The sequence below is a fragment of the Portunus trituberculatus genome, chromosome 28 (genome assembly GCF_017591435.1).
Source record: "Portunus trituberculatus isolate SZX2019 chromosome 28, ASM1759143v1, whole genome shotgun sequence".
Taxonomy (NCBI): Eukaryota; Metazoa; Arthropoda; class Malacostraca; order Decapoda; family Portunidae; genus Portunus; species Portunus trituberculatus.
In genome coordinates this window covers 344733-360015 of record NC_059282.1, presented here as the reverse complement: position 1 = coordinate 360015, position 15283 = coordinate 344733, and the positions used below count along the sequence as shown (strand labels likewise).

The 15283-nt window shown below is 40.1% G+C and overlaps 1 protein-coding gene across 5 annotated transcripts in view; it reads left to right on the top strand.

Annotated features, from left to right (window-relative positions):
• LOC123510116 (sentrin-specific protease 1-like) overlaps nt 1–15283 on the top strand; it is a 181198-nt gene that overhangs the window by 119008 nt on the left and 46907 nt on the right. For all 5 annotated transcript variants that reach the window (XM_045264931.1, XM_045264930.1, XM_045264932.1 and 2 more), the window contains one exon: nt 3862–3948. In XM_045264931.1, the coding sequence (XP_045120866.1) occupies nt 3862–3948 (87 nt within the window). The remainder of the gene's footprint in view (nt 1–3861; nt 3949–15283) is intronic.

The window sequence follows — 15283 nt, the reverse complement described above, 5'->3', positions numbered from 1 at the left end:
ACTCCATTTATGTTGGAATACATTACATTCCGCTCATACGTAAGTTTCTTTAGTCCTTTCTTGCTGTACTTTTCTGGGTTATGAACCACTTCCTCAGTCTCATATCCAAGATTCTCCAGAAAACTCTTTCTTCTCCTCTTCTGTCCTCTCTTCATTTTTTTCAAAGCCTCCTTTCTCAACTCATTTAACATTTCTCTTTCCTTTTCACCGAGATCTCTTCTCAACCAAATCTTCCTTGTTGTTTCCTGCTGGGCTAGCCTCCATGACTTCTCCACCAATTCATCTACATCCTTTTGTGACTTAAGTTTGATTCTTATTGGCCTCATACCTTCTCTTGTGAACTTTCCAATTCTATGGAAGTCCTCTATTTCTTGTACTAGGTCTTTTCCTCCTCCTGCACCACATTAATGATATTATTTATCACCTTTTTATGTTTTTCTCTCTCCATTTTACTCGGTGTCTTATCCTCCTCCACACCAAATATCACCACACATCTCTTTTTGTCTACAGTTTCCCTCACCAATGTCTCATTTGATTTAATAACCTTCACCACTTTCTCAGCAATCTTCTCTTCTATGATCTGTTGATCTATAATTTCAGCAAGGCCCAAAGTTTTCTCCCCAGACTCTTTGATTTCCTTTTCCAGACTTGCAACTTTGTAATTTACCTCCTTTCTTTCCACTTCCTGACTTTTTTTCCATTCAGCCTGCTTCTCCATCACTTTTCCTAGAGATTCTCCACATTTTTCGCAATTCACTTTAATTAGCTTAACTTCCTCTTTCAGTGCTTCATTTTCCTTCTTCATATCGGCACACTCCTTCATTACATTGTCATAACTCGTTTCCAGGCCCCCATACTTTTCAAACAGTGTTTCAATTTTACCTTCCAACTCCAGAATTTTCTTCACATAAGCGCTCTTCTCCATTATTCCTTGAAATCCTGTGAAGTCTGATTCATCTTTCGAGTTCACGGCCGCCATGTTGCGCAGATGTAAACAAACCAGCTGATGGCTCAAACGCAGGCTATAGTTTATATTTACCTTCTCTGGACATTATTTTGCTAATCAACAGTTAACATGACTATATGGAGACGGGACAAACATTACCAGCTCCTTTCCCACCTTGGTTACTCTTAGGCAATGGTAACTGTAGAATTAGAGATGATTGCTCTGGAGCTCAGCGACCACGTCCGCCATCGACGATGTCCCGTGTGTGTGTGTGTGTGTGTGTGGAGGTGGTGGATTCATATAAGTCAAACATTCGCATTTGTCAGACCAACCTTTCCCCCTAATCATCCGATTTACCAAGGGTCAACTTTTACAGTAAAGGGGCTCAAAACAGGAGTGAGAGGAAGAAGAAAGTCTTGTGCAGCGAGGCCATGGGAGGAGGTGAGGTATGCAGTTAGCAAGATCAGAAGAGCAGTTAGCATGAAAATAGTGGTAGACAAAAGCAAGAGATGCAACATTGCAGACACGAGAAAGAGACCGAAGATAGTCAGTCAGAGGAGAATTGATAAAAAAAAAAAAAACTTTGATTCCATCCTATTTAATGAAATGGTATGAGTGAACCCCTCTCCCTCCCATACATGCAAAGAATATTTCATACATGGGCAGATAAGTCCTCTGTACAGAGTTAGCAGATGAGGAAGGTGGTTGACAAAAATTGGCAGAGATGACTCATAAAAGCTGTTTTAGTCAGAGAGATGTGAATTTTCCTGTTTAGATTATAAGTAAAGGACAAACCTAAGATATTAAATGTAAAAGAGGGTGACAGTTGGGTGTTACTGAAGAGAGAGATATTTGTGTGCAAGCTTGTGTCAAGTTAATGGATGGAGGAATTGAGTTTTTGAGGCATTAAACACTACTGAGTGTCTTCTGGCCCCATCTGAAGTTCAGCATTTCCTGCATGATTTGTTGACTTTTTGAAGAGAAGAGGGAGAAACAAGCCCAGAATCATTCAAGGTAGAGTTTTTAGCAAATATTTGATGAAAAGAGTTAAGCTTTATAAACAGATGAAGGAAGAAAAGTTTAAGTAGTAGTTATTGGAGATGCTTTGGGCCAGATGCCAGAAGTCCTGAGGAGAGTTAGATCTCAAAAAATTTTGACATTTTCTGTTAAAGAAAGAGTGTTTGACAGCTGATGGAATGCCTGACTTTTGATCTTTCTAAGATTTCTGATTGGGACAGAGAAAATCTAGTAGTTTTCAATACCTCAAAAACTTAATTCCTCCATCTATCAACTCAACACAACCTTCCAGACAATTATCCCCCTCTTCTTCAATGACACTCAACTGTCTCCCTCTTCCACACTGAATATCCTCGGTCTGTCCTTTACTCATGATTTTAACTGGAAACTTAACGTCTCATGTCTTGCTAAAACAGCTTCTTTGAAATTAGGCATTCTGCAGCGTCTCTGCCAGTTTTTCTCGTCCCTCCAACTGCTTACTCTGTGCAAGGGGTTTATCCGCCCCTGTATGTAGTGCACTTCACATGTTTGGGAGGGTTCCACTCACACAGTTTTATTAGATAGGGTGAAATTAAAAGCTTTTCATCTCATCATGTCTCCTCCTTTGACTGACTGTCTTCAGCTTCTTTCTCACCATCAAAATGCTGCATCTCTTTCAAATTTTTATTGCTACTTTCATGCTAACTGTTCTACTGATCTTTCTAACTGCATGCCTCCCTTCCTTGTGTGGTCTTGCTGGCAAGGCTTTCTTCTTCCTCTCGTCCCTTTTCTGTCCAACTCTCTAATGCAAGAGTTAATTATTATTACTCTCAATCATTCATACTTTTTACTAGTAAAATCTGCAACTCCCTGCCTGCCTCTGTATTTCCATCTTACTATGACTTGACTTCTTTTAAGAGGGAGGTGTCAAGACATTTACTCCATAGTTTTGGATAACCCTTCTTACCTTTTAGAGAACCAGCATGAAGTGGGCCTTTTTCTTTTTAACTTTGCATTGCCCTTGGCTGGCTTTCTACAAAATAAAAAAAGATAAATTTAGTTAGAGAGTGACTATTAAGTCAAAGCCACATGTTGGAAAATTCAGAAGATTCAAGAGCGTGGGCACAAGTGCAACTTACGTTGTTTTGCACATAGACACAACATCCAGCTTTGGAATGAAAATGATAATAGAGAAAGTAGGAGGGAACAAAAAAGGGGCTACTGTCAGTTGTCTCAGATAGTTGTGTTTCGGTGAGAAAAAGAAGATGAGGTCTAATAGAGGAGAGGTGGTATTCTACAGATTGAAAATTAGATCTAAGACTGCAATTGTTGCAGAAGTTAATGAAGAAAAAGTTGAGTGACATTTCTGGACATTTTGGATTGCTACTTGAAGAGCAGTCAGACCTGGGACTCTTCCTCACTTATTCATTTTGCATAAAATTTTGCACAATATACCTTGAAAAACTACCCTGGATTATTGATAAGGAGTTCTATGTTAGAAGTAGATAGTGAATTCCCCTTGAATGAGTATATTTGGAGTCTTCTGAAGTAACCTAACAGTGCCTGAGTACTTGGTGTGTGGTAGGCTACATAGCTGGAGTTCATTTGTGTGGAATGGAGTGAAGAGATTTTGGCTGGTGTTGCTGTGTTGGAAGTCTAAGTAGATCTGTTGTGACCACATGGTATTCATACTTATATGCTGAGTATTTTCAGCCTCTAGATTATTGGTGTTTCTTTAATTAATTAAATTCAAATTGTAATAGTAAGTTGTTTTCCATCACCAAATTAACGTATGATGTCTTTTGTTATGTATTAAGTTTCTGTTCCTAAAAATATCTATTGAGTTAAAATATTATGGTGAAAAATAAATGAGATGCATAAGATAAAAGTAAGTTTTGAATCTCTCTTTTTTTTTTCAGTCCTTACTGGAATACTTAAAAGCAGAGCACCAAGACAAAAAAGGCTTACCATATGACACAGATGTCTGGAAACTACAAAACAAGAAGGTATGTTTGCTTTGATATCTTTGTGAATCAAGAAATAAATTATATTCTGTGTTTTATTGATACAATAAGGTTGAGCATTGTTTCCAAATACTTTGACTGCAAAATGATGTGAAGATGCCACAAATTATACAGTGCAGTTAATGCTGTAGACTTCAAGAAGACTATTTATGCAGTAGTCCTTCCACTGTCCAGATATTCAAGAATTGGTGTCATCAGTATTCAGACAAATGTGTCTGAATTATTAGTGGCCAGTCATAGATTCCATTTCAATATTTTTTTTTATGAAATTTGGTACAAATAATATTCTATGGGATAAGGAATACAAATCAAAAGCAGATATTTTTGAAATTGCATTGAGAAATTAGGAAAACATGCCTGGCCTTTAAAATACGTTTGGGCACAACCCTGTTACGTTCACCGGTTAAACGGGTAAGATTGGCATCGGGGAGCCGGTGAACAATAACAATAAAAAAAAAAAAACACTGCAGGTTCAACTGGTGAGGAAATGCAAAGGGGGCACTTTAAAAAGCTATTTTAATAACCCATAATGAAACTGACACACAGATATAACATGAAACATGAAACACAGATATATAACATGAAACACAGGTTAATGAAATACACATATACATATAACACAGAAATAAATACAACAATAAAGAACCCAACTTAATACCTAACAATAATCCTAATCCTATATGGAGGCAATGTGGAAAACACGGGACGAGGGGAAGTGATATTTATGCGATGTCTCAGTGGTGAAGTGCTGGGTGATGGTTGATCCCACGGTAGTCCCAAGAGGCGTTGTGTTCACTGGTTGAGGCCTGGACCTCGACTTTTCTTTCCAGAAAGCCGAGCCTGCTTTAACACTTCCGCTGGAGTCGAATGGGGCCGCGTGAATCCAACTTCGGGACAGTAGCGGGGCTTCATGAGACGGTGACGTGGAGGGTTCATGAGACGGTGGCGTGGAAGGTTCACGAGACGGTGACGTGGAAGGGGAGGCGGAGAGGTGGCGAACGAGGTAACACGCAGAGGAGGGGATGGTAGTGGAGTATGTTACGGGCGGGCCGTAACATTTCCTCCTCCCTAAGACCTCCGTAATGGGCTCATGAAGGATGTGAGACGGGAGATCTTGATAAGGCATCGGCGATGATGTTGTCCACCCCCTTGATATGGTGGACTTCCAAGTTGAAGGGTTGAGTTAAAAAGGCCCACCTAAGAATGCATTGGTTTCGGTTCTTCATGGCGTGAAGGAAGGCCAGAAGATTGTGATCGGTGAAGACCTTCGTAGTTTGAGGACCAGGATGAAGGTAGCACTCAAAACGTTGGAGCACCAGGACGAGTGCCAGAGCCTCCTTCTCGATGGTGGAGTAGTTGAGTTGATGTTTCTTTAGCTTGGTGGAGTGATAGGTGATGGGATGGAGGATGCTGCTTGTGGGGCCCGTTTGTAGTAGGACAGCACCCACTCCAACTCCACTTGCGTCCACTTGTAGATGGAAGGGGCGGGAGTGATCTGGCGTCCAGACCACTGGCTCCGAGGAGAGGAACGCCTTGAGATGTTGGAAGGCTTGGTCACAGGTCGGGGTCCAGTGAAAGGGGACGGAAGTGCTGATAAGGTCCGTTAGGGGGGCGGCCAGGGTGGAGAAGTTCCTACAGAATCGTCTGTAGAAACCAGCCATTCCCAAGAACCTCATGAGAGCTTTCCTGGTGGTAGGAACAGGGAAGCCAAGGATGGCCTCCACGTTAGCTCTCTTGGGGCGAACCTTGCCGTTCCTCACCACATGTCCCAGGTAGACCACCGTAGACTTCCCAAAGGTGGACTTAGCCAGGTTGATTGTAAGCCCGGCTTCCTGCAACCGACCCATCAGCCTCCGAAGACGGGTCAGATGTGTCACCCAGTCATCCGAAGTCACCACCAGGTCATCCAGATATGCAGATGTTCCCTCCAAGTCCTGGGTGATGTAATTTGTAGCCCTCTGGAAGGTGGCGGGAGCATTAGACAAGCCGAAGGGCATCACTGTGTATTGGTATAGTCCGAAGGGGGTGATGAAGGCGGATAATATTCAGGCTTCGTCCGAGAGGGGAATCTGGTAGTAACCCTTAAGTAAATCTATGGTGGTTACAAATTTGGCTACTCCTATACTATCTATAAGGTCCTCTATGAAGGGCAATGGTTAGGAGTCTGGCACCGTCACTTTATTTAATTTCCTGTAGTCGGTGCAAAATCAACTACTACCATCTGGCTTAGATGTTAACAGGCAGGGAGAAGCCCAGGGGGATATACTAGGTTCTGCAAGGTGATGACAGAGCAGATAGTCTACCTCTTTTTTCATCAAGTCTCTCTTAATGGGTGAAATGCGATAGGCTGGTTGTCTTATAGGCTTGATGTCATTAGATATTAATGTTATGTCATGTTGAATAGTAGTACAAAGTCCTGGAAGGTCACCTGTGATTTCTGAAAAGTCTAGCAATAACTTTTTAAGATCAGACTGTTATGAAGGTGTTAAGGAAAGAAAAACCTCAAGGTTGGACATGATTTGACTGTTTGAGGGGCGTCCTTTAGGTGACGAGACGAGGAATTCGATGTCGGACTCTTCCTCGGGGGGCACAGGACAAGACTCCTTCCCTACCAGACATACAGGTACAGTGTGAGACAAGTCGTCCTCTGGTTCTCTGGAGTGGTAAGGTTTCATTAGGTTGATATGAACTAGTTTGGAATCCTTACGACGGTCAGGAGTGTGGACCACATAATTTAATGGACTTAGTTTTTGAGCCACAACATAAGGTCCCATGAACTTACTGTGAAGAGCATTGCCTGGAGTGGGAGAAAAGTAAAACCTTGTCTCCTGGTTTGAAACTTCTCATGACAGATTTGGGAAGAGAATTCTGTTGCATTTTAGTTTGAGATTTGAGGAAGTTTGATTTAGCAAAAGATCTGACTTCACTGATTTTATTCTTAAGGTTACTGATGTAGTCAGACACACTGGGGCTTGAAGGAGTATTTTGAGTAAACCATTGATCCTTTAATATTTTGAGAGGCCCCCTGATCTGTCTACCATAGAGTAATTCAAAAGGGGAGTAACCTAAAGAATCTTGAGGAGATTCTCTTAAAGCGAAGAGAAGGAAAGAGATACTTTCATCCCAGCCTCCTTGATGCTCCAAGCAATACCTGTTCATCATGGATTTTAATGTTTGGTGAAACCGCTCCAGACAGCCTTGGGATTGGGGGTGGTAAGCCGAGGAGGTAACATGGTCGATGTTTAGCTCATTCACTATCTGTTGGAAAAAATTGCTAGTGAAATTGCTACCCATGTCAGACTGAATTTGTTTTGGAATTCCTACCGAGGTAAAAAAATGTATTAGATGTTTTACAATGGTCTTTGATGTGATGTTCTTAAGAGGGAATGCTTCAGGGTACCTGGTTGTGGGATCCATGAGGGTTAACAAATACTTGAATCCCTCATTTGGTTTTGGGTAAGGGCCCTACGCAGTCTAGAACGATCTTTTTGAAGGGCTCCGTCTGAACTGGAATAGGCGTCAGAGGAGCTGGCACAAGGTGTTCGTTAGGCTTACCCACAATTTGACATATGTGGCATGTTTTTACATAGTGTGACACATCCTTTTTTCATTCCTGGCCAAAAAAAATGTTGAAGAGCCTTCTTGTAGGTTTTTTGGATGCCTAGATGACCTGACAATCCATCATGTGCTAGTTCTATAATGGCTGGTCTTACAGACAAGGGGGATGACAACTTGATGTGTTTCTGACCACGTGTCTAGTTGTTTCAGTTCAGGAGGTCTGTAGGCACGCATCAGGACTCCTTCCTGATAATAAAAACAAGGCAATTTAGACATATCCTTTGTCTCACTGGCAACATGTCTGATCTTAGCCAAAGTGAGATCCTGTTCCTGAGCATTAATCAAATTCTCCTTTGAAATGATGTTATTGTACAAGTTGTCAGTAGAGGCAATCATTGGTGGAGGAGGTGATGAAAGGGCAGGGGACTTGGACTGAGACCTGGTGACTGCACACACTGGGAAGAAGTGAGGGGATGTTTCATCCAGGGTCTTAGTGGGACTTTCTGTTAAGGGAGAATCAAGAACAATTAAGTTTGGGACAGCCAAGTTACCCGCAAGATCATTACCCAGTACAAGATGTACCCCCGTTACTGGTAGTTCACCAGGTTTAATGGCTACCACAACCTCTCCTGAAATGAAAGGGCACTGTAAGCTAATTTTAGCCAAGGGATAAGAGAGCTGTGATTCGAGACCTATAAGAATCACCTTCTCCCCAGTGAAAGCCTGTTTGATGTTAGGGATGACATCTTCCCTTAAGATGGATTGGGCAGCACCTGTATCACGCAGAACCTTGACATTTATTGCCTTGTCTTTACCATCAGTCAGGGACACTTTACATTGATATATGTACGAGTCATAAAGTTCTAGAGGAGAGTTGACAGGGTTAGCTAGGGCCATTGGTTTCTTGTTCTCAAATGTGTTAGGTTTAGGGGCCACAAAAGAAAGTTGACGTTGAGAGGCCTTGCAATTTGAGTGTCTACATTTCTGGATCGTGTGACCTGGCTATTTACAGTATGTACACCAGGGGGAATTATATGCATTTGGCGAGAATCCGGTCGGCTTACCACCCATGCCCCCAAAACCTTCCTCAAAGGAGGACCTAACATTAGATAGTGAACCACGACCTCTACTACCCAGGGATCCCATCAACAAAGCAAAGGCATCAGCCACTTTAGCGGCAGACATAAGATCACTCTCTCCCCGTTCTTCCACATGCCTCAGAATATTAAAGGGTAACTTGTTCTTCCATTCTTTCAGGACCATTAGATTGAGCAACTCCGAAAAGGTGGTAATGTTAAGGGTGGCTAACCATATCTTAAATTGTCTTAGTTTCGTACTAGCAAACTCAACATAGGTGTGAGAGTCTGGTTTTACATACTTTTGGAACTGTTGTCTGTATCAGTCAGAAGTGATAGAGTAAGCGTCCAAAATGTTACCTTTCATCTCTTCATATTCTACCTCATCACTAAGGCCGTTGTATACCCTTTAAGCTTTTCCTACTAGCTTAGGGACAAGGAGAGACACCCACTGATCCTTGGGCCATTTATTCCTAATAGCAATGCTCTCAAAAGCGCAAAATGACCCGTCAACATCAGATTCATCAAAAGGGGGAACTAGCAGAGCAGCTGTAGCGGGATTAAAGCTTGCTAACTTTTTTTTTATATCTATTTCTTCCCCTCTAAACTTAGCGTCATTTCGTAGGGCTAACACCTGAATTTCTAACTCTTTCTCCTGCCTTGTAAGTTGTAAATGAAATTCTCTCTCTTCTTTTTTATTCCCGTAGTTCTCTCTCTTTATCTTTATCTTCTTTTTCTGCCTGTAGTTGCATTTGTTTTTCCTGCATCCGGTATTCTAGTCTAAGCTTCTCAATTTCCCACTGACTTATCCTACTCTTATTCTGTTCTTCCTGGGGACTGTGTATTATAGTCCTCGTAGAGGCTGTCATGGGAGTTAACTCTTCTATGGCATTTCCTAGCAACTGACCTTCTTGCACTAGATGTTCAACAACTACATTCTTAATGACCTCTTTAGTCATCTGAGACGTGATGGGAACATCAAAATGTTTAGCGATGGCTTTCCATTGGACCTTCTTTATATTAGCACCTTTAAGTTGTTCCAGAGAAGGGTCGGCACAAAAATCTTTAACATTAAACTGAGCGGAAGCCATATTAAATAGATGTTAAACAACAACAGCAAAAAATGATAAGCGAATTACTTAAGTGAGGAACTTGGCAGAGTGATAATAAAGGCAACCTTGGAAATTACCTAGATTATACTTAAGTAAACACTTATGAGTACAATCACTAATGAGGGGGGTAAACTAGAGAATTACGGCATTAAGAGGGATCCGGATTACTCTAGTTACGAGACTTGAGAGTGAGGAGCGAATTGTACTGAGACTTGTTATTGATAAGGAGGCAGATTAGTCTGAGAGACTAGTTAATATGGCCGATTCTAACTAGCGAGAAAAATGATCCGCGAAGTGAGGGGATTGAGGGTTCGCATGAACATATGATGATTATAACACTTGGATAACACTTATTACACACCTGCCTATGTGCAAAAAATAGAGATAAGTGCTATCGGTGAACACGCCTTTCTACCTGGTTTCCTGCTCTACCACTGCAATGCGATACCAATGAAAGTCACGAAGCACTTTTAACCCAAAAGGAGCCACTTGATCGCACAAAGGTAAATTTAAACCACACGCAGAGTAAGTCACAGAAAAAAAACACATCGAAGTCACAACATCACAGAAACAAAAAAATAATGTAATCACAGAAAAAAAGTCACTGAAAAAATGGAACACTGAACAAGGGTTATAATGGTCCTGTCACGGTTGCCAATTGTTACATTCACCGGTTAAACGGGTAAGATTGGCATCGGGGAGCCGGTGAACAATAACAATAAAAAAAAAAAAACACTGCAGGTTCAACTGGTGAGGAAATGCAGAGGGGGCACTTCAAAAAGCTATTTTAATAACCCATAATGAAACTGACACACAGATATAGCATGAAACATGAAACACAGATATATAACATGAAACACAGGAAAATGACATACACATATGCATATAACACAGAAATGAATACAACAATAAAGAACCCAACTTAATACCTAACAATAATCTTAATCTTATATGGAGGCAATGTGGAAAACATGGGACGAGGGGAAGTGATACTTATGCGATGTCTCAGTGGTGAAGTGCTGGGTGATGGTTGATCCCACGGTAGTCCCAAGAGGCGTTGTGTTCACTGGTTGAGGCCTGGACCTCGACTTTTCTTTCCAGAAAGCCGAGCTTGCTTTAACACTTCTGCTGGAGTCGAATGGGGCCGCGTGAATCCAACTTCGGGACAGTAGCGGGGCTTCATGAAACGGTGACATGGAGGGTTCATGAGACAGTGGCATGGAAGGTTCACGAGACGGTGACGTGGAAGGGAAGGCGGAGAGGTGGCGAACGAGGTAACAAGTGGAGGAGGGGATGGTAGTGGAGTATGTTACGGGCGGGCTGTAACAACCCATAGAAGAAACCTATAAAATATACAAAGTAGGAAAACTGAAAGAAAATGCTGGAAATTTGTATGTATTATGATATTTATTAAACCTTAATAATTGTTTGGGAATAAATGTTTGCTCTTTAAGAAATATGATTTAACAAAATCACAAACTTTTTTTTTTTTTTTTTTTTTTTTTTTTTTTTTTGTGAAATAATTTTAGTTTAGATTGAACTTCATCATGAATCTGACAAATAAGGAATATGTTAATTTCTACACATGACCAAGTAAACTTTAAGGGAGGTATGTTTTTATTGCCCTTTATGCATATTACCATTCCCACCTTGTGATAAAGATGCCAGGACAGGACAAAAAAGACATTCATAGAACCAGTTATGCAGCACCTGGTGCCTATTTAAATTGTGAGTTCTGGTGGCATAGCACATCACTATATTATCTAGGAGGCCTGCACTGCCCATGTGGGTGTTGTAGACTCTGTTGGTGTTTGGCTGGTCCACTTTCGCCTGTTTCGTTTCCTGTTATGAATACTGGAACAGGAAAAGAATATAAATTCACTATGTACATGTATGTATGTGTGCTTTATATATATATATATATATATATATATATATATATATATATATATATATATATATATATATATATATATATATATATATATATATATATATATATATATATATATATATATATATATATATATATATATATATATATAATCAGTATGTGAGGATGCCTACTGAGGGAATGTAGAGAACAATTGGTGAAGCCAATCTGGGATGTGATCAACATCTCTCTGATAGAAGCGAAGATACCAAGGGAGTGGAAAAGAGCAAACACAGTCCCCAATATATAACAGAGGAAAAAAGAACGTGACCCTAAATTATAGACCAGTGTCACTGACTAGTGTTGTGGGAAAGATATGTGAAATTATAATTAAAGAAAAATGGTTAGAATATCTGGAGGAAAGTGAAATAATAAAAAAAAACTCACAATTCAATTTCAAAAAAAGAAAATCGTGCATAACAAACTTACTAAACTTTTATACAAGAGTAAAAGACTAACAGATGAAGTACAAGGGAGCCTCCTGTGATGAATATATGAGGAGTCTCGTGCTGAAGTAGTGTAACCAGTTCCCGGTAGATGGCAGTCTCGTACGCCACATGACAACAAAGAAACACCCAATAGCCACCTCTATGAACCCAAGGCAGAGGGTTTAGAGTCAGGTACCAACAGGAGGAGGCCTGAAATTTCAGAGTTGAAGTAGCTTATGAGCCACCGCGAGCTAGCCAATGGGAGCGCGGGTTGCGGAAAAAGCCACCGCTCAGCCAATCATAGCCACGTTACCATCCCGCTTCTTCAGTCAGGTGGCGGCATTCTTACAACACGTGTTGCATCTCCCTGGGAACTCTCCCTATTTTTAACATAACATAACATAAATAATAGGATAACAAAGGGCCACCAGGGCCCATCTAGGTTATCCTGTATCAGTCGCACAGCAACCTCGTCATCAGTACTTATAGATACACTTACAAGTACACAATACATTATATACTAATTCTAAATATTTGGCCCATTAACAGGGATAAGTCCTGCAGTGAAATCCTCTACAATTTGTGGTCCCCATACATGGGGATCATGTCTTGTTTAACTATAGTAAATTTCTTATAAAAACTATCATGCAGTGCTATACATAATTATAAATCTAATAAATTTAAGTGCTTATCTAGTCTGTTTTTAAACATTGTCAAACTAGTGCTATTTACAACCCTCTCTGGCAATGCATTCCAGAAGTCTACCACCCTATGACTAAAGAAATATTTTCTTATATCTAACCTGCAGCCTTGCTTTCTAATCTTCCTGCCATGATTTCTAGTCCTACTTCCCTCCTCTAAGGTAAAGAAAGATCTCACATCTATGTAGTTTGTATCTGAGAACATTTTAAATAATTCTATCATATCCCCTCTTATACATCTCTCAAATGAAAACATGTTTAATTCCTTTAATTTCTCTCTATACTCCAGGCACTTTAATGCTGGTATCATCCTAGTTACTCTTCTCTGAACTGCTTCTAACATGTTGATATCCTGCCTATAGTGGGGTGACCAGGCCTGTATGCAATACTCTAAATGGGGCCTAACATAGGAATTATATAAGCTACGCACCACTTCCTTACTTTTATAACTAACATTTCTATTTATAAAACCCAGGATCCTATTTGCCCTATTTCTTGCTTCTAAACATTGCTTTGAAAATTTCATAGTCCTGTCTATCACTACTCCTAAATCCTTTCCTTCCTCTACTGCCTCTAGCCAACATCCCTCCATCTCATAGCTAAAGTTTGTGTTGTCTTTACCTAAATGCATAACCTGACACTTTTTAAAATTAAACTCCATCTGCCACCAGTCTGCCCATGCTATCAGCCTGTCCAGGTCTCGTTGTATTCTGTAATTGTCCTTTTCACCCTGTACTGCACATGCTATCTTAGTATCATCTGCAAACTTTGATACTTTGCTACTGATTCCTATATCTAAATCGTTAATGTACACCAAGAAAGAAGAGGTCCTAGCACTGATCCTTGGGGTACCCCACTAACCACTTCCTTCCACTCAGACATTGCCCCATTTAATACTTCTCTCTGTTTCCTATCAGAAAGCCATTCACTAATCCAATCAACTAACCTACCCCCTATCCCATGTAGTCTCAATTTGTACACTAGCCTCCTATGTGGTACCTTATCAAACACCTTGCTAAAATCTAGATATATAACATCTATACATCCATGCTATTTCCATCATCTAACTCCTTGGTAATATATTCTAAGATATCGAGCAAATTTGTAAGACAGGACCTCCCTGATCTAAAGCCATGTTGGGTATCTCTAATTAATCTATTCTCATTTAAATGCTCCCAAATACTATCCTTAATGATTTTCTCTAGTATCTTACATACTATACTAGTTAAACTGATCGGTCTATAATTATTCGCATCATCCTTCCTACCTTTTTTAAATACTGGAGTAACATTAGCTAACTTCCAGTCCTGAGGTATCTCAGCAAACCTAAGTGATCTTTCAAAGATTACCTTAGTGCTTCAGAAATACTGTCTACACCCTCCCTAAGTACTCTGGCATGTAGCTCATCAGGACCACTAGCTTTCCTATCGTCTAGTTCAAGAATAAATTTCCTAATAATTCCCGGTTTTATATCAATATTTTCTAAAGCTCTTAAACTACTCGTCGCACTGTTTGTAACAGGATTTCCTATTCTTTCCCTAGTAAATACTGTAGAAAATTGTTCATTCAATAATTCTACTATGTCTTCATTTTGATCCACTACTACACCATCTTTTCTGAGTGGTCCAATCCTATCCTTATTTCTTTTATCACTGACCTTGTAATAACTATATAATTTTTTGGGATCTTTACTCCCAGCTCTAGCTAGTTTTATCTCTGCCTGCCTTTTACTTTTTTTATAACCTTACTCAAATCATCTCTGACCTGTCTGTACCTAATCAAATCTACATCTTCCCCTCTTTTCTGCAACTCTCTATATGCCCTCTTCTTCTCTCTGATCTGGCTACCTATCTCATGAGTCCACCATAATGGCTTCCTGTTTCTCTGCCTTATATCTTTGTAAGGGATACACTGCATCACTATACTCTTTACTACAACCTTAAAAATATCCCACATCTCCTGTGCAGTTTTATTTCCAAAACTATCTTCCCAGTTTACCTCTCCTAATAACTGACGTAACCTACCATAATTGCCTTTCTGATAGTTTGGGACTCTAGTCTTATTCACTATATTATCCCTACTGGAATTAATGATAAATCTAATTATATGATGGTCACTGTTTGCTAAAGTCTCTCCTACCTCAACTTCCTTTAAACAATGCTCAATATTTGTTAGTACTATGTCTAAAACCTTCCTCCCCCTAGTAGGTTTATCTACCATCTGCACTAAATAGTTATCCTGAAAACTTTCCATAAACTTGTTTTCACTAGCATCTCCTACCATCCTCTCCCAGTTTACTGACTTAAGATTAAAATCCCCTAAGATAATTGTCTGACTAGTACACCCCCTATTTATCTCATCTACCATAAGGTTGTCTACATCTGTTGACTGGTTAGGTGGTCTATAAAAAGCTCCTACTCTAATAACCTTACTTTTGTTTACTCTAACATCCAGCCATAAGGACTCTACTCTGTTATCTACCTTAATACCATTAACCTGACTGGAAATG